The following is an 18,263-nucleotide window of genomic DNA, read 5'->3' as shown; positions in this document are numbered from 1 at the left end:
AAAGTGCTTAGGCATCAGTTTGGTGACTCCAAGCTGCACGTCCACCACTCATCCCTGCCAGGCTCTGCCGGCATCTGCAGCGCAGGCAGCTCTCCCCAAATGTCGGCCGCCAACAGCAGCAGCACCAGCACGGCCCTGGGGGCCACCCCCAGACCCACTGCTTGGCATGGATCTGGGAGGCAGCTGCGTGCCTGCCCGGGTGCGACTGGGACAAGTGGTACCAGGCTGGTGGCAGGGTGCGTTGGGCGTGCTGATGCCCCCCTGCCCCTGCACCCACCTTCCCTGGGGTGATGTGATGCCCAGGAAGAGCCCCCTCAGGCTACCCAGGCTGCTGGGAGTGGTGGCGATGGTGTGGTGACCCCAAGGCAGCACAGGCTGTGCTGGTGACAGGGACTGAGTGGGACAGGGAGCAATGGGGATGGGGATGAGGATTGGGATGGGGATTGGGATGGGGATGGAGATTGGGATGGGGAGGTGGATGCGGATGGGAACAGGGGTGCAGATGGGGATGGGGTGACAGATGTGGGTGCAGATGGGGACGGGGATGGGGATTGGGATGGGGATGGGGAGGTGGATGCGGATGGGAACAAGGGTGCAAATGGGGATGGGGTGATGGGTGGGGGTGCGGATGGAGATGGACGGAGATGGGGATGGGGATTGGGATGGGGATTGGGATTGAGATGGGGATGGGAAGGTGGATGTGGATGGGAACAGGGGTGCAGATGGGGACGGGGATGGGGATGGGGATTGGGATGGGGACAGGGATGGGGATGAGGAGGTGGATGCGGATGGGAACAGGGGTGCAGATGGGGATGGGGTGACGGATGGGGGTGCAGACGGAGACGGATGGGGACGGGGATGGGGATGGGGATTGGGATGGGGACAGGGATGGGGATGGGGAGTTGGATGCGGATGGGAACAGGGGTGCAGATGGGGATGGGGCGACGGATGGGGGTGCAGACGGAGACGGACGGGGATGCGGCGGGGCGGCGGCGCCTCCTGGCCCGGAGCTGGCGTCGGTGCCCACCGGGGCGGTGCCGGGGCCGGTGGCGGCGGCGGCGCGGGGCGGGAGGGCGGCTCCGCTCCCCCCGCTGCGGTCTCGGTTCCCATGGCGACACTTCCTGTGGCAGCCGAAAGCGGTAGTGCCGGGGAGCGCCGGGCCGGGCCGGGAGAGCCGCGCCGCCGGCCGGGGATGCTGCGGGACCGCGGGCCGCGCCGGTAGCGCGCTCGGCCGGGCGGTGCCAGGCATGCAGGGCAAGGCCAAGCTGCTGCTGGTCCACAACGGCCGCATGGTGAGTCCCGGCCGGGCCCGGGGGCGCCGGTCTCCATCCCCCGGGGCGCCGGTCTCCATCCCCCGGGGCTGCCCCGCCCGGCGGAGCGGCGTGGGGCTTGGGTACCGGGCGGGCAGGGCGGTGCGGAGCGGATGACGGGCGGGCAGAGGGATGTATGGGGCCGGGTAGTGGGCAAGGGGGAGGGCGTGGGGCAGATAACGGGCAGGCGAGGGGTGTGGGGCTGCGTACCGGGCAGGCGGAGGGATGAACGGGGCCGGGCAGCAGGCGGGCAGAGGGGTGTGGGGTGGGTAACAGGCGGGCGGGGGCTGCGGGGCTGGGTACTGGGCAGGCAGGGCGGTATGGGGCTTGGGTATCCCAGGCAGGCAGGGATGTGGAGGGGGATTAGGGCAGGCAGCAGTATATGGGGCTGGGTAGGAGGCAGGCGGGGAGATAGGGGGCTGCGGTAGCGAGCAGGCAGGGGTTTAGGAGGCTGAGACAGCGATATGAGTGGGGATGTATGGCACTGGGGTAATGGGCGAGCAGTGACATATGGGGATGGGGTGACAGGAGTCAGCAGCGCTGGTGTGTGTGGGGCTGGGTGGCACAGGCAGGGTAGAGCTATGTGGGTATGAGCAGCAGGGATGGATGGGAAAGAGCAAGGACCTGGCAAGATAGGGGTATATGGGGCTGGGGTAATGGGCAGGCGGGGCGGGGATGTGTGGTGCTGGGGTAAGGGGCATGGCAGCGGCGTGTGAGGTGGAGTAGCAGGGACAGGCAGGGGTGGGATAGTTGGGCTGGATGGGGACAGGCGGGGGGTGTGCAGGGCAGGCTGGGGTGTGTGGGGCTGGCAGGGTGGAGGGCACAGGACAACCAGGTCCAGGGCACCACTTCAGTGTGGCTCCAGCTGAGCGATGAGAGGCAGCGCCGTGCAGGGTGTGCTTGACTGGGCTTTGACTGCAGAGGCTCTTCCCATCTCCCTGCTTGCTGTGGGTCCTGGGATACCACACCCCCGCAGATGGTATCTGGGGTGGCCCAGGCGATGCCACAAGGCACCCTGTCCTGCTGTGTGCTGGGCTGGCAGCACGCAGTCCCCGTTTTGGGGCATCTGCCCTGCAGTAGCCCCAGGCCCCAAGGAAGGAGGGAGCAGGCAGTTTGCCTGTCTAGGGCTGTGGTTGTAGTTCCTTCCCTCCCCTCCTCCCCTCCCCTTCCTGTGCCGGGGAGGCTGCTTCTCTCCTCCCAGGGCAGTGGTGGCAGGGTTATATCGGATAGCATCTACCCTTTCCCAAGTGATGGCCTGGCCCCAGGGCAGTAGATGCATTGGAGGTGGGAGAAGAGCTGCACACCCCTTGTAACTTCCCACCCTTACTCACCGCCCCTGGGTTGGGAGCCCCATGTCCTGCCTCTGCCATGGGGCAGCCGTCCCAGTAGCAGCTAACACCAGAGCAGTGTCTGCCAGCAGCCCGTGTCCCTTGCTCCTGGGTTCAGGCTGGCCTTGCCCTGATGCTGCTGCCTGCCCTGATACCGCTCCATCGGGCTGGCAGACGCCGTTGTGACCCCTCTGACCTCTCTTCTCTCCACCCCCGCAGGGCCCGGCTGTGTCGGATGGAGGTAAGGCTGCTCTTTGCTCTGGGACGGGAGGCCAGCATTGTCTTCAGGGGAGGGGGAAGCCCACAGCTAGCCTGGTGCCAAGGGCAAGGAGCCACCAGAGAGTCAGGTCCTGTGTCAGCACAGGCTGTGCCATGGGCGGGTGCATGGCTGGACCCCCACAGTGCTGGGCTGAGCCCTCTGCCAGGAACTGACCATACCGCCCCATCCCTCCCACACAGCCCACTTGTGCCAGTCCCTCCCTTCTGGCTGCTTAGCTGGCACCCTTGGGTGTTGGGGGCTGAGGGGCTTCCTGGGGCAAGCAGAACCTGGGTACCAGCCAGCCCCAGGTTCCCTAAGGGAGTCTGTCTGTTCGTCTGTCTCACTGTGCATCGGATATGTCAGATGGCCCATTCACCTGTCTCGGCCCTACTACAGGATCCTTCCAGCGCAGGGTGCCGGTGGCTGATGTTCCCTGTGCAGGGTGTGCGCAGTTATGGTGTGTTTTGGACAGGAGGAGAAGGGTGGGGAGCCCAGCAAAGCAGCAGCCTGCCGTCTCCTCTGCTTCCACCGGCTTTTGCCAGGAGAGCCCTGCTTCCATACCCTTACCTTCTCTTGCAAATGACCCTCTGCTCTCAGTTGCTCACTAGCTAAACCAGTTCAAAAGCTGGGGTTGCCCCTGGGAACTTCCATCTTTTTGACAGAGGGACTCCATTTGAATGCATTGTCACCTTGTGTTTCCCCAAGGGAGGGTTTCCTCAGGGTTGGGAGCTGGAGGTGACACTTTCTGTGCCCTCCTCTCACTGGGTTTGCTCCTTGTCGTGGCCGGAGGAATGGAGAGTGTAAGTTCAGGCACCTCTACCCACCCACTGAGCTTCCCTCCACGCCGTGTGCCCCACAGTGTCCCCTTCCACCCTGCTTTCCCTCCCTGGCTGGATGCCTTCCCCACGCATCGGCTTTGTTCCCCTGGGAGATGAGTCACAGGTGGAGTCACGGTGACACCCGGGGAGGGGAGGATGGCCAGCGCTGGCAAGGAGGGCTGTCACACTGCAAAGTGCCAGCTGTGGCATCACGGCATTCAATCTGCCAAAGATGCCACTGTGATGCTCCTCCCATTCCCTACCTGAGGGCTCGCGGGCTCCGATCGGTATCAGGTGGATGAACTCACTGCAGATATGGAGGGCTGCTGGCAAAGGGACACCCAGGCAGCTAGAACTGACTCTTTTTCTCTCTCAGAGTTAAACGCCTCCAGGGCCCGTGGCAGCAACCACAGTGTGAACAGCCTACCAGGACCGCCAGCCACCTGTGGCTCTACACAGGGGTCTGTGGTCAGCTGGGCCCAATCTTTCGAGACACTGCTGCAGGACCGCGTGGCTGTTACCTACTTCACTGTGAGTGCCGCAGCCCAGACCTCTGTCCCCACTCCTGTCTGTCATTGGCAACTGGCTGTTCCATGGCCGCAGTGCCAGCCAGGCCAGCAGCTCGCTCTGCCCCACAGGAGTTCCTCAAGAAGGAGTTCAGCGCCGAAAACGTCTATTTCTGGCAGGCATGCGAGCGCTTCCAGCAGATCCCGGCCAGCGACACGCAGCAGGTACCAGCCTCTGCACAGCCACAGTGCGGCTGAGCCTGGGTCACACAGCTGTTGGGAGGGACATGGGCAGAGATGGAGGTCTGTCATGCCTGCGTGTCCCAGGATCCCAGAAGACCCCTGTTCTGGGAGACTGAGCAGGCTGGGAGTTCTTGCAGGAGGAATAAGGAGATGGATGTGATGTGCATCTGAAAAGCCACAGGCTTGACTGCCTGCCCCGTGGAGAAGGGTGTGCTTTTCCAGCCCGGGGCAGCCAGAGGGTGGAGAGTACTGCTGGGACGTCAAGAGAGCAAGGGCAGAAATCTACAGAGGGGCTCGTGGGGACAGAGCCACATGGCTGGGGGGGACGGTTTCTACCTCGGGCTGTACCTCCATGGAGAGACTGGCCAGTTGTGCCCAGAGCTTGGTGCTGGGTGGGGGTGGCTGGCTCCAATGTTCATCCTGAAGCCCAGGTACCAAGCTGGTCCCAGGGGGGACTTGGCCCCTCAGGGCTCAGGTGGCTCTATGGGGTGAGCCAGGGGCTCCCAGAGGGTAGCGGTGAGGAGGGGGCTCCTGGTCTTGGCCTGACACCTCTGCTCCCTCAGCTGGCCCAGGAGGCACGGCGGATCTACGATGAGTTCCTCTCCAGCCACTCAGTCAGTCCCGTGAACATCGACAAGCAGGCCTGGATTGGAGAGGACATGTTGGCCACCCCCTCCCCAGACATGTTTCGCATCCAGCAGCTCCAGGTATGAGCAGCACCCATGCTCCACCCCACCCACAGGATGGGGGCTTGCAGGACCACCTCGTGCATCACCCAGCATCACGGCTGTCACTGTGGGCCTGCGCCACAGGGCAGTGGCTGGAGTGAGCTGTAGGTGGGCGGGGGTCTTAAGCACATGCATCCTCCCTTTGCAGATCTTTAACCTGATGAAGTTTGACAGCTACACACGCTTTGTGAAATCCCCGCTCTACCAGGCCTGCCTGCGGGCAGAGAGCCAGGGGCAGCCCCTGCCTGACCTGCGGCCCCACTCCCGCAGCAGCAGCCCCCCACCTGACCTCAGCAAGGTGAGCGGGGTGGGAAGCAGGGGGACGGGGATCTGTCCCTTTGCCTGGAAAAATGGCGCTGGGTCCCTTCCCTGCTGCTCAGAGCAAACCCAGCCCCAGGCTGAGGACAGACAAGGGATCAGGGGACCGGGCAAAGAGAAGGGGCAGCCTCAGATGTCCCCATGCTGAGATTCTCCGTTTGCCCCAGAAGTCGAAGCTGAAGCTGGGCAAGTCCCTGCCACTGGGCGTGGAGACAGCAGGCAGCAGTGCCAACCGAAGCCCTCGACGGTCCTTCAGGAAGGGAGAGCGGCGGGAACCCTCCTGGGCAGGTAGGTGCTGTGCCAAGTTGGGCAGAGGGGCCATGCCACCCCTGAAAGTTGCCTGCAGTCCCCACCACTGTCCCTCTGTCTTTCCTAGAGGGGGGAGAAGGCAGTGGGAGCGCCATGCTGTGGCGGGAGTCCCAGGGCTCACTCAACTCCTCGGCCAGCCTGGACCTGGGCTTCCTATCCTCGGCCAGTACGGCCACCAGCCCCTGGACGGAGGTGAGTCATCGCTGCGCCGGCCCCACGGCATCACGCTGCCACCGGCTGGGCTCATCCCATGGCATCCCTCTTGCAGGGCCATCGGAAGAGCCTGGGGGGCAGTGAGGCAGAGCTGCCAGCCAAGCCCATGAAGTACTGCTGCGTGTACCTGCCCGACGGCACAGCCTCGCTAGCCTCCGTCCGGCCTGGCCACTCCATCCGTGACATGCTGGCAGGGATATGCGAGAAACGTGGCTTCAGCCTCCCCGACATCAAGGTCTACCTGGTGGGGAATGAGCAGGTAGGGCAGGCAGGGGTGAGAGGGAGCTCCTGCCAGCCAGGCAGTCCTCGGGCTGGGACCACGTGCTGCTCTGCTTGCCCTCTCCTGATGGTTTGGCTCTTGCAGAAAGCACTGGTGCTGGACCAGGAGTGCTCCGTGTTGGCAGACCAGGAGGTGAAGCTGGAGAACAGGATAAGCTTTGAGTGAGTGGGAGCTTCGGGGCTGATGCTGTTGCCCACGTGTCCGGTCCCTATCACATGTGGCCACCCACAGTGCCCTATACCCAACCCCCCAGGCAGTCCTGAACACCCTGACTCTCCCCCTGCCTGTCCGTGCTTGCCTGCAGACAGCCTCTTCTCCCCCTCTGCAGCCTAGAAATCTCCTCCCTCAATAAGACCATCCGCATCACGGCAAAGTCAACCAAGCGCATCCGGGAAGCACTGCAACCTGTGCTGGGGAAGTATGGCGTGAGCATGGAGCTGGTGCTGCTGCGGCGGGTGAGGGCTCGCGCCTCGGTGGGCACAGCCCCAGCCTCCTGTGGACGGGATGCTGCGGTGGGGGGACTCTGGGTTTGGGGCTTGGGCCAGGGGCTGCTGGTAGTGAGCAGGTAGTGAGGAGCAGCGCTCTGTGTCAGGGGCAGCCTGCGGGCTTGTGGAGAGTCACCAGTGTTTGAGATGGGCTGTGGCACTCCGCCGTGGGTGTGCTCTGCGCTGTGCAGCCCGTGACCTGGCAGGGTCTGCCCAGGGAGCTCACAGGTCCTCAGCCTGGCTGCCTTTGCCATGCTGCAGCAAGTGTGACACCGGCTGGCTCTTCCCATTGCAGCAAGGCGAGCCAGCCCCCGTGGACCTGGAGAAGCTGGTCAGCACAGTGGCTGCTCAGAAACTTGTCCTGGAAACACTGGCAGGTAAAGTGTCCTCCCCCGCAAGCCACATCCCCCACAGAGCGATCACAGGGCCAGACTGCTTTCTGCTGGCCATGGCTCCTGCTTCCTGGGATGGGCTCCATCCTGTCACCAGCCAGGCCAGGACTGAGGTGCTGGCACAGGACGCTGAGCATCACTTACCTTGCAGACGTACGAGTGACGGAGAGCGCCGAGGCTGCGGCCGCCCCCTCCCCACTCCGGAGTGAGGTGAGCTCAAGATCCCACCGCCCTGGTCAGAGATGCCCCCATGGCTGCTGCCATGGTCTGTGGGGAAGGTGTGCCCTGCTGCGACCCCAGCACATGCTGCGGGGCTGGGCAGCGGGTGCTGAGGCAGGAGCCAGGCTGTAGGAGGGCGATGAGGATTTGGGCTGGTAGAGAGCTGCCTCCTTGCCCCATCACTGAGGCCTGGGCTACTCATTGCAGGAGGGAAGCCCAACAGGAGCAGAGCCCAACACACTGTGGGAGATGCCTTCCTCCTTCTCCCGGCCCCGGTCTTCAGCTGCCACGAACTTGAACCGCCGCACGTACGACCTGGAAGGTGAGACCTCGCATGTCTGAAAGCTGAGGGGCTGGGGCAAAACACAGGGTGAGGGATGCAGGACTTCTGGTCTGCTGGTATGGGTGCAGGGTCCCGTGAAGCTGGGGATGGGCTATGGGGGACTTGGGGTCCCCTGGTGTGCTGGGGATGGGCACAGGATCCCATGGATGCTGGCATGGAGCAGGGAGAAGGTGCCCGTGCTGTGCCTGGGACATGTTCAGGGTCACATCAGGTGGAGAGGGCAGCTGAGGTGTTAGGACAGGAGCCCAAGTGCCAGGCTCAGGTGCATGACCTGCATTTCCCCCAGGGCTGGTGGAGCTGCTGAACCGTGCCCAGAGCTGCCGGGCCAACGACCAGCGTGGGCTGCTCTCCAAGGAGGACCTGGTCCTGCCTGACTTCCTCCAGCTCCCTGGGCAGGATGACAGCGCTTGCAAGGGCTCAGATCAGCCCTGCGCCCTTCACCCAGGCTCCGAGGGAAACGGCCATCCTCAGCCCACAGAGCCCACACCAGCTCAGCCTCCGGTCAACCATGAGCTCCGATGAGTCCTGCTGCACGTCTGCACCCGGCGCGTGGTACCCCCGGGCCATGCCGGGGTTCAACACGGGGCCCAACCGGCCTCTGCCCTGCACCGCCGACACTGCCTGGACCGCAGATTCGTCCACGTCCTGTCCCAAACTGTTGTGTCGTGTCACTGTGAGTGGTTGAGCAGCTGCCATGCCCCTCAGTGGGGTTGCATCCTGGTGCACGTCAAGGGAGTCCTGTACATAGTTTGAATCCCTGTTGCAAAGCACTTTGCAACGTCCCACGCATGCCTGGCACTGTCCTGCCCAGTGCCTCTGCCTGCTCTGCCTGCGGCAGAGCTGCCCACCCAGCAAATCCTGCCTGTGCTGGGCCGGCACAGCCCCGCTGACTGTTCAGGTGGGGAAAGCACCCTTCCAAATGAGGGGTGTGCAGGGTAGAGAGGATGGGTGGGGTGGCAAGGCAGGCTCCAGCCCCAAACCCCGGTGCTGTTGGCAGGCAGGGTCAGGAGAATAAGTGTCTGGAGCTGAGGGCCGGATCTGGTCCCTGACCCCGCAGGAACAGGGCTTCCCCCATTGTTGATGTGTGGGTCTACCCTTCCTGGGGAGGGTGAGCATGGCCCTGCCAGCCTGTGCCCTGGGCAGGTTGTGACCGTCTGCATTGCGTGAGTGTGGCTGGGCCTGATCCTGCCACGAAAGCACTGCCATTGTGGAGCAGGGCACCTGGTTCCTGCCCCAAGCAGACAGAGGCAGAGCCCGCAGGTCGTGCCAAAGAAGCCTTCCTCCTCCCTGCAGGGAGACCCTGCGTGGGCGGCTGCTGAAGCAACCTGCAGGTCGAGTTCCCCATAGGTCCCCTGCCCCGGCCTGGCTGGGGCTGTGGGTGCTTGGCCTTTGGGGACAGGCCTGCTGGTGCCAGAGGAATGCAGCACCCCTGGGTGCTGAGCATCTGAGCCTGGTGTGTGGGTACCCAGCAGGTGCCCAGCTTGGCATCCCTGCTGGCAGCTGTGCTGGGCTATAACTTTGAGCCTGGCTCTGCTGGACCTGGCTGTGCCTTGTGGGTCCTCATCCCCAGCAGCCCCATGTCCCCAGAGGTCCCAGACCCAGTTTGCGATGGAGGCAGCCCCCCGACAGCAGCCAGGAGATCCCTCCATCATCTGCGTGTGCTGGGGCCCTTCGTGGCTGTGCCCTGGGTCACTGCTCTGTCACCACTGCCCGGCCAGAGGCAGAGGGGTGACCCAGGGCAGCCCCGGGGCTTGCCCAGGGATGGGGGGCATGACCACCCAGCCCAACACTGCCGCGGCCGGCTGCTGCCCTGCGGCCCCGGTCAGAGCCCCCCTGTGTCTCCATGGTGCTGCTCAGTCCCGTCTGTGGTGTGAAACCGGGGGAAATAAAGAGCATTGCCTGGATGTGCGTCCCTCTCCTTCCTCTGCCGCTGAGGCTGGACGGTGATTTTCCCAGCAGTGATGTCTCCCCAGCCCCCCCATACCCCACGGAGCCCCCCGCCCTCCCCAGGGCCAGGGCAGGGCTGGAGCCAGCCCTCATTGCCACCCTGCCCGGCAGCAAGGAGCAGTGCCAGGAGCTTGTTTTCCCGGCACCGCTGATGGTGTAGGGGAAGCTGCAGGGCCGGCACGGCCAAGGACTTCAGCCCCAACCCTGTCAATAAGTGACAGCCAGAGCTGCCAGGGCCTCACTGGGTTAATGATTGTGGGGGCAGCTGGCCAAGAGCCCCCAGGCATGGGGCAAGCATGGACACCGGCCTCCTGCCCGCCGCAGCCTGGCGCAGGGCTCTGTGGGTGCCACTGGCTGCACCCCCAGACAGAAGGGTCCCCAGGCCCTGCAGGGGCAGGACATGTCCCCAGCTGTGGCACCTCCCAGGCATTCACCTCCATCAGTTTGTGATTTGGCAGAGGCTCCGTGATGCTCCAGCAGTGTCAGGGATGTCCCCAGGCTGTCCTTGAGCACCCTGGAGTACCAGAGGGATCTCCCCTTGCTCCTCCCATACAGTCACAGCTGGCTTGTCTATGGTGACGGGTCCTGGGAGTGCCTGACCCTGGAGGAACAGAGATGTGGCAGCTGTGTTGCCCTTCCATGCCCACTCCCCACGGGCACCGGGGCTGGAGGGGCCTTTGGCCCCTGGCTCTCCCCCAGGCAGACGTGGATATGAGCTGGCCGGGCACCTTGTGGGTGGATGGAAACTTGGCTGGAGGTGCGTAAACAGCGGGTAATGATAAATGGCATCATGGAGGTGGTGACGGCAATGTTGGCATTGCTCCGCTCCTGCCCACCAGGCATCGCGCATGCTGGGAAGATGCGGGCTCTGCCCCACGCAGCCCTCGCAGTGCTGCTGGCTGCTCTGTGCTGAGCTGCTGGCACGGGCTGAGGCAGGCTGTGTGCCACCATCACCACCAGCAACAAGACACAGGGACCGCACTGGTGCTGACGTAACCCACCACCAATGCCCTGGCAGCAAGGATGGCACGTGCTCTGGGCAGAGCCGGGTCCCTCATGGCTGATGCTCAGATGGCTCCAATGATGGTGGATATGAGTGCAGCCTCACCTCTGGTTTGGGACACCCTGGCAGCACCAGCACTGAGCCCTCCTCCTCCTCCTCCTCCTCCTCCTCCTCTTGTGCTGGGGATGAAGCACCTGGCACCAAGTGATGGAGAGCTGAGGCTGCGCCAGCATCGCCCCTTGGGCACCGGGCTCCAGCACTGCCTCGGCTTTGCTCCCCACTGCACCAGGTGCCGCTCACCCAGGGGCAATGCCAAGCCTCGGGCAGGCGAGGTGGTGTGTGCCAGCGGCACGGCACCCCGGGAGCGTGTGCCCCATCCCTCCCCAGGGCTGCGGCTGACGCGGGATGCCGTGGGGTTACCCATTAACTGCAGGAATTTCTGGGGAGGAGGTGAGCAGCAAGCGGAGGCGAGGGGCAACACGGGACTCCTTAGACTTTGCTCTTGGCGTGCATATAAAGGGCCGCGGTCCCCCGTGGGCCACTTCGCTGGAGGGACGCGCGGATGTGGCATGGGGACATGGTGCTGCCTTGAGAGCCCGGTCAGCCCCAGGTGAGCAAGGCCCTGGGCAGGAGGGGTCCCCTCCCCGTGTCCCCTGCCTGCCCTTGTGAGCTTTCTGGGGTGGCACGGTGGCGGCCAGTGACCCAGGGGACCATTGGGGATGGGATGGTGCTCCTCGGTGGTGCCAGCACCACAGGGATTTGGGGGGCCGGTGGCGGTCAGCGCGGCGCAGTCATGGCTCTGCTGTGGTGACGCGCGGCCGCCTCTGCTCAGTCTCAGCAGGAGCGATGCTGCCCTACCGCAGGGAGAGCCCAGCCCTGCCCCGCTGCCCGGTGCGGGGCGGAAGGGTGGTGCACGGGCCCCAGTTCGCCTACTGCCCTAGCCCCCAAGGTAGGTGCCCCCAGCCCTCCTCCTCCTCCTCCTCTCCCTCGCCCTGCCGGGTTCAGCCCTGCCGGGTTCAGCTCTGCTTCTGGCCAGACCCTGGCCCAGGCAGTGCCCGGCTCTCCTGCACAGGGGGGCCCCTGCAAGGATGCGGCCATAACGCAGGTGCCCCCTCTTCCCAGCTCTGCACCGGCTGCCGGGTGCCCACACCTGCCCCTTCACCGTCGGTGCGGTGCCTTGCCCTGACCATGGCTTCCCCTGCCCCGGCTCCCCCGGGCGCCTGGGCGAGGGCAGGGAGCGGTACGAGCTGGATACGTTGCCCTGGCAGGGGCCCCGGCTGGGCTTGGATGAGCTGCAGAAGCCAGGTGAGACCCCCGGGTGGTGGGTACACAGGTTGGGGAGCACCCCAGAGACCTGCCAGAGGCACCCAGAGGGGCCTCGGGGTGCCAGAAGACCCCCAGCTTTGTCCCTGGGACTGGCAGCAATTCCTCCCCACTGTCCCGTGGGGCCAGTCCTCATGCTGGCACCCCAGCTGGACCCCCAGCACAGTGGGCTGCCTGCTGGCAGGACAGACCCTCAGCTCCCTGGGGTTCCACGGGCAGAGGCGAGGGGCAACAGGGGCAGTCAGCACAGGGCGTTCCAGGGTGGGAGGAGATGGAGGGGACACGGGGAGTGGTGGCACGGCTGGGGACAGGAGTCCTGTCCCACCAGGGGCACAGGAAGATGGCATAGGGCTGTGGGAGCCCTGGGAGCTGGGGCCATGCTGCGGCCGGTGTTTAACACTCTCTCTTGTCTTGCGCAGAGCTGGGGTGCTGGGCCAGAGTCCAGTCCATCTGTGTCTCCCTTCTCAAGGTGCCCCTGATGTTCGGGTTCCTGTACCTCTTCGTGTGCTCCCTGGACGTGCTCAGCTCTGCCTTCCAGCTGGCCGGAGGTAGGTTGGTGGGGGTGCCTGGGCAGCTGGTGGCACCCACCGTGCTGGCACCCTGCCGCTCACGCTCTCTTGCAGGCAAGGTGGCTGGGGACATCTTCAAGGACAACGCCATCCTCTCTAACCCAGTGGCTGGGCTGGTGGTGGGGATCCTGGTGACCGTGCTGGTGCAGAGCTCCTCCACCTCCACCTCCATCATCGTCAGCATGGTCTCCTCGGGGCGTGAGTGCGCCCATGGGGGTCTCGGGGACCTGAGGCTGGGGGACAGGGTGGCTGGATGGGGTCACCCTGCGCCCAGCCACGCGGGGCTAGCGGGTGTCTCTGTCCCCAGTGCTGGAGGTGCGTTCTGCCATCCCCATCATCATGGGCTCCAACATCGGCACCTCCGTCACCAACACCATTGTGGCCCTCATGCAGGCTGGTGACCGCAGTGAGTTCAAACGGTGAGAGCTGGAAGGGGCAGAGGGGACTCGGGGGGCTGGGGGCTGCTCCCCAGGGGCCACCCCATGCCAACGGGCTCCTCTGCACAGGGCCTTTGCCGGCGCCACAGTGCATGACTGCTTCAACTGGCTGTCGGTGCTGGTCCTGCTGCCGCTGGAGGTGGTGAGCGGGTACCTGCACCACGTCACCCGCCTGGTCGTGGCCACCTTCAACATCCGCAGTGGGAAGGATGCCCCCGACCTGCTGAAGATCATCACGGAGCCCTTCACCAAGCTCATCATCCAGGTCTTCTCAGCTGTGGTGTCCCCCAGGGTGGTGTCCCCAGGCTGGTGGTAGTCCCCCAGCATTGCTGTCCAAGTGCTGGTGGTAATATCCCCAGCACTGGTGTCCCTTTGACAGTGGTTGTATCCAAGTGTCCCCAGGCTGGCAGTGGTGTCCCCACCCCAGTGAAGATGTCCCCGAACTGTGGGTGCTGTCAGTCCCCAAGGGCTCTCTCCAACGCTTGTGTTGTTGCAGCTGGACAAGTCGGTGATCACGGGCATTGCAATGGGGGACGAGAGCCTGCGCAATCGGAGCCTCATCCGTGTGTGGTGTGGCCCCACACCCCCACAGGTGAGGGTCCCGTGGCCCTGCTGGGTCTACCAAATGATCGCACAGAGGGTGGGTGGTGGGCAGGGGCTGGCCGAGGAGGCTGTGGAGCTGGCTACTGCCCACCCTCTCCCTGCAGACAGCTGCTGTGGAGATTGGACCCCCCCTGAACTGCACGGCCCCCGGCCACTGCAGCACTAAGGTCATAGAGAGCCTCCACAACATCACCAGGCAGAAATGTGAGTGGGTGCAGGGGGCTTGGGCAGGGCTGGGGGGGTACAGGGCTGGGGAGGTGCAGGCGGGGCTAAGGGGCTGTATGTGGGATGGAGATGTGCTGGGCATGGGGCTGGACTCATGATGTGGGGCAGGGCTGGGAGATGTTGGGGCTGGGGTCCAGGTGGGGGGGTGTCTTGGAGGGGGCAGGTTTGTGAGTGGGGCTGGGCTGGCCCCAGCCCCTCGCCCAGCCGTGCTGTGGGACAGGCGAGCACCTCTTCACTGACACACCGCTGCCTGACCTGGCTGTGGGGCTGGTGCTGCTGGCTGGGTCCCTCATCGTGCTCTGTACCTGCCTCATCCTCCTGGTGAAACTTCTCAACTCCCTGCTCAAGGGGCAGGTGGCCAAAGCCATCCAGAAGGTCATCAACACTGGTGAGTGGGACAGGGACCACTGTGGGGTGAGCGGGATGGGACCTTGCCTGCCCCATGGCCACCCAGCCCCATTGCTATCCCCACCTGCCTTCCCCAGACCCATCCCTGGCTGCCCCTAACCCCCATCCCTGCCTGACCCCCAAGCCCCCTGCCTGCCCCTGATCTGCACTCTGCTTACGGCTGTCATGGCCTTCGGGTGTCCACATCCTCTTTCCTCAGCCATCCCAGCCACCAGGCTGGCCCCATACCCAAAGCCTGGCCCCATACCCACAGCCTGGCCCCACAGCCCCCTCCCCAGCACCATGTAGGAGCTCTGGGCTGCTCCCAGTTGATGTGTTTGTGCCCACATCCATGCTTGTGTCCATGCTTGTGCCCATGGCCATGCCGTGGCAGACCTCCCGCACCCGCTCAGCTGGCTCACTGGGTACTTCGCCATGGTGGTGGGTGCTGGGATGACCTTCGTGGTGCAGAGCAGCTCTGTCTTCACCTCAGCCATCACACCCCTGATCGGTGAGTCCTGGCTATGCCTGGTCCCCTGCCATGTGCTGGTCCCCCCCACGATGGCCTGTGGGTGCTAGAGCACCCGGAGGGGTGGGAGGATCCGTGCCTCCTTGGGACAGTGTGGGGTCAGTGCTGGCAAGGAGCAATGAGACAGGATGGGGTGCCTCCCCTGCAGGCCTGGGGGTGATCAGCATCGAGCGCGCCTACCCACTGACCCTGGGCTCCAACATCGGCACTACCACCACCGCTATCCTGGCTGCCCTGGCCAGCCCAGGGGACAAGCTGGCTAGCTCCTTCCAGGTATGGGCAGCCTGGGGCCATGGCCGGGCTGGAGGGGGGCACCAGGCAAGGCAAGGGCCGAAGGAAGCCCACGTGCCCGGCCCAACGCAGATGCCGTCCCTGCAGATCGCGCTCTGCCACTTCTTCTTCAATATCTCCGGCATCCTGCTGTGGTACCCGCTGCCTTTCACCCGTCTGCCCATCCGCATGGCCAAGGCACTGGGCGAGCGCACGGCCAAGTACCGCTGGTTTGCCGTGCTGTACCTCATCGTCTGCTTCCTCCTGCTGCCCTCCCTCATCTTCGGCATCTCCATGGCAGGCTGGCGGGCGCTGGTGGGGGTGGGCGCACCCTTCCTCGGCCTCCTCTTCTTCGTGGGGCTGGTGAACGCGCTGCAGGTACGCAGCCCCGGCCGCCTGCCCAAATGGCTGCAGACCTGGGACTTCCTCCCTGCCTGGATGCACTCGCTGCAGCCCCTAGACCGGCTCATCACTCGGGCCACCCTCTGCTGCACCGACCGCTGCCGCAGCCCTGAGGGCTGGGAGGAGCGCGAGGGTCCTCGTCCTGACAAGGCCAGGCTGGGGCTGGACAACCCCGCGCTCTCCTACCCTGAGGAGGTGCCCAGCCCCGCTGTCCGGGTGGGCTCCCCTCGCCCACCCCTGCACGGTGCCACCCGGCTCTAGCTGGCACCGGATGCCCGGGCCACCGCTCCCATGGCCACCCAGTTTCCGCCGTCCCCGCTCAGCTGGTGTCTAATAAATGCCGAGCGCCCGCGCCCCAGGTGTGTGTCTCTTCACAGAGGCTCCTGCCTCTGCAAACCCTGCCGGAGCCGCAGCCGGAGCCGCAAGTGCCAGATGCCCACCATCCGCCCCTGTGGCCATACACCACCACCGCACAGACCGGTCCAGTATGGGTGCCCGATGCTGGGGATGCACCAAACGCGCTGCTGGTGCCGTGGGGGGCGCATGCTGACGATGCCGCAACTAAACCCTGCGGTTTGCAGCCAGCCTGACGTGCCACAGGCAGCATCTTCTTCCACCCGCTTCATCCCCAGAGGGCTGAGCCCGCAGGGTCCACGCCGCACCGCTACGTGCCACGGCAGCGTGTGGGTGATCCGGGCACAGCACAGGGCAGCTGGCGAGGTGCTGCGGTGCTGCCGGGCTGGGGCTCAGCGGGATGTCAACTCGGCGTGGTCAGGCAGTGTCCCCAGCCTGCTGGGTACCCCAACGCCCACGGCAGGAGCCCTTTAAGTGTTGGCAATAACTGCTTCTCCCACTGCCCACAGATGCTTGGGCTCCTGCCAGCGATATCGGCCCGTCCCTCCCTCCCTCCTTCCCTCCCGCCCTCCTCCGGGCTGGGACCAGCGGAGTCAGCGGGGCTGTCGTGGGAGCCGCTCCGGGGCTCCCGGCACTGCCGCCGCCCCGCGTGCCTGGCCAGGCGGCCACCGGGCCGGGACGACCTCCGCCTTGCTGCCAGACCGGGTCAGTACGGGAGCGGTGGTGGCCAGGACGCCCCCCCAAGGGACTCAGCGATGCCGGGGCTGCGCCACCAGATGCGGCGGGGCCGGTGAGCAGGGCGTGCGTGGCGGGGGGCAGCCCCATGGGGCTTCGTCAGCCTGAAGGGCTGGGCCAGCATGGAGCCAGCCGGCACCCTCCCCAATGCCTCCGGTAACGGCAGCGAGGCCGGCAGCGCCCCGCACTCGCCTGCAGCCACGGGACTCATCCTGCTGGCCGCCCTGGCCGTCCTGCTGGCCACGCTGGTGGGCAACGCGCTGGTGGTGGTGGCCATCTCCACCAGCCGAGCCCTGCGGGCCCCGCAGAACCTCTTCCTGGTGTCCCTGGCCTCGGCGGACATCCTGGTGGCCGTCCTCGTCCTGCCCTTCTCGCTGGCCAACGAGGTGATGGGCTACTGGTATTTTGGGGGCGTGTGGTGCAGCCTGTACCTGGCGCTGGACGTGCTGCTCTGCACCGCCTCCATCGGGCACCTCTGCGCCATCAGCCTCGACCGCTACTGGGCCGTCACCCGGGCAGCCCGGCTCAACCTGCGCCGCAGCCCCGGGCGGGTGAAGGGGATGATCGGGGCGGTTTGGGCGGCGGCAGCCCTGGTGGCACTGCCACCGCTCCTGCGGGCCCGGCCGGACGGCCGAGAGTGCCAGCTGAGCCAGGAGACCTGGTACGTCCTGGCCTCCTGCGCCGCCTCCTTCTTCGCCCCCTGCCTCGTCATGGTTGCCGTCTACTGCCGCATCTACCACCTGACTGCCCGGCGGACGGCGGCCCTCCTCGCCGCCCGCTCCCCGTGCCCCGCCGGCACCTGCAAGAAGGGGCCAGGGCTCAGGATGCCAGGCTGGCGGCACCGGAGCCAGCACCAGAGCGTGTCGTTGTGCCGGCAGCGGCTGGTGCGGGCGCAGGAGCGGCGCTTCACCGTCGTGCTGGCCGTGGTGATGGGGGCCTTCGTGCTGTGCTGGTTCCCCTTCTTCTTCACTTACAGCCTGGGGGCTGTCTGTGGGGAGGGCTGCCGCGTCTCCAAGCCTCTCTTCAGCTTCTTCTTCTGGATCGGCTACTGCAACAGCAGCCTCAACCCCCTCATCTACACCCTCTTCAACCGGGACTTCCGCGCCGCCTTCCGCCGGCTCCTCGCCGTCCCCCACCGGCACCGCACCTAGGACCTCGCCGGGACACCAAGGACGCGGCCCCCAGCCCCGCTCGCCACTGGCAGCACCCGGCCCCGCCGTGGACCCTGGACTGCAGTGCCGGTGTGCATCTCGAGGTACTTTTGGAAACGTGGGGTTTAATAAAATGAGGCCAAAACCTGTGCCCGGGGCTGGCGTCTGCCTCCTGGGAGCCCATCAAGCGGCATCCATCGCCAGCACACGTTGTCATCCCGCCTGTCCTCTTTGCAGCATGGGTGACCCGCTGGTGGTGACAAGTCGCCATGGCAGCTCTGGCGAGCGCCAGGCCTCCCCGCTGCCAGGCGAACCCCAGCTCCTCTGCACGCCTGTGACTGCCAGCATCCTCTTGCGCAGGGGATGGACCCCACGGCTGCTGCGGGGGATGAAACTCCCCACATGGCAGCATCACTTGCACCGGGCTGAGGTGGCCATGCCACTGCAGCAGCCCAGTCCGAGCCCTGTGCCTCTGCCGGGGCTGTCCCCTCTGGCTGCCCATCAGCACGTAGCTGTGCCATCATGCCACGGGGGCCCCATGGAACCACATACACACCCCACGGTGGGATACGAGGGG

General features: G+C 65.5%; 3 protein-coding genes across 3 annotated transcripts; all 3 read left to right on the top strand.

The window, feature by feature from the left end:
- The first annotated feature begins 1,108 nt into the window (after nucleotides 1-1,108).
- RGS14 (regulator of G protein signaling 14) lies at nucleotides 1,109-9,602 on the top strand. Its single transcript, XM_075056310.1, is given in 16 exon segments — nucleotides 1,109-1,182; nucleotides 1,184-1,292; nucleotides 2,858-2,879; nucleotides 4,092-4,246; nucleotides 4,354-4,446; nucleotides 5,028-5,171; nucleotides 5,341-5,490; nucleotides 5,678-5,798; nucleotides 5,887-6,011; nucleotides 6,088-6,291; nucleotides 6,397-6,473; nucleotides 6,641-6,767; nucleotides 7,093-7,174; nucleotides 7,341-7,399; nucleotides 7,616-7,730; nucleotides 8,038-9,602. Coding segments are annotated over 16 exon segments (1,893 nt in total). The 3' UTR covers nucleotides 8,274-9,602.
- A 1,504-nt stretch (nucleotides 9,603-11,106) lies between these two features.
- Nucleotides 11,107-15,707, top strand: SLC34A1 (solute carrier family 34 member 1). Its single transcript, XM_075056448.1, has 13 exons — nucleotides 11,107-11,311; nucleotides 11,534-11,650; nucleotides 11,824-12,006; nucleotides 12,444-12,572; nucleotides 12,648-12,791; nucleotides 12,901-13,012; nucleotides 13,100-13,295; nucleotides 13,527-13,622; nucleotides 13,738-13,837; nucleotides 14,079-14,246; nucleotides 14,640-14,756; nucleotides 14,923-15,047; nucleotides 15,153-15,707. The coding sequence occupies exons 1-13, from the start codon at nucleotides 11,107-11,109 to the stop codon at nucleotides 15,705-15,707; spliced, it is 2,247 nt and encodes a 748-aa protein (XP_074912549.1).
- A 950-nt stretch (nucleotides 15,708-16,657) lies between these two features.
- On the top strand, nucleotides 16,658-17,812 carry LOC142044294 (alpha-2Db adrenergic receptor-like). The gene has a single exon (XM_075056570.1). The coding sequence runs from the start codon at nucleotides 16,658-16,660 to the stop codon at nucleotides 17,684-17,686; it is 1,029 nt and encodes a 342-aa protein (XP_074912671.1). The 3' UTR covers nucleotides 17,687-17,812.
- The last annotated feature ends 451 nt before the right edge of the window (nucleotides 17,813-18,263 follow it).

The sequence above is a fragment of the Buteo buteo genome, chromosome 24 (genome assembly GCF_964188355.1).
Source record: "Buteo buteo chromosome 24, bButBut1.hap1.1, whole genome shotgun sequence".
Taxonomy (NCBI): Eukaryota; Metazoa; Chordata; class Aves; order Accipitriformes; family Accipitridae; genus Buteo; species Buteo buteo.
This window is presented reverse-complemented; position numbering and strand designations above follow the sequence as displayed.

What these genes read in the sequence shown, in the direction of transcription:
- LOC142044294 (XM_075056570.1), top strand. Translation starts at nt 16,658, where the DNA reads ATGGAGCCAGCCGGCACCCTCCCCAATGCCTCCGGTAACGGCAGCGAG.
- SLC34A1 (XM_075056448.1), top strand. Translation starts at nt 11,107, where the DNA reads ATGCCGTGGGGTTACCCATTAACTGCAGGAATTTCTGGGGAGGAGGTG. An exon ending in GAGAGCCCGGTCAGCCCCAG is followed by an intron (nt 11,312 to 11,533) that starts GTGAGCAAGGCC and finishes GCCTCTGCTCAG; the next exon opens with TCTCAGCAGGAGCGATGCTG. An exon ending in TCACCAAGCTCATCATCCAG is followed by an intron (nt 13,296 to 13,526) that starts GTCTTCTCAGCT and finishes GTGTTGTTGCAG; the next exon opens with CTGGACAAGTCGGTGATCAC.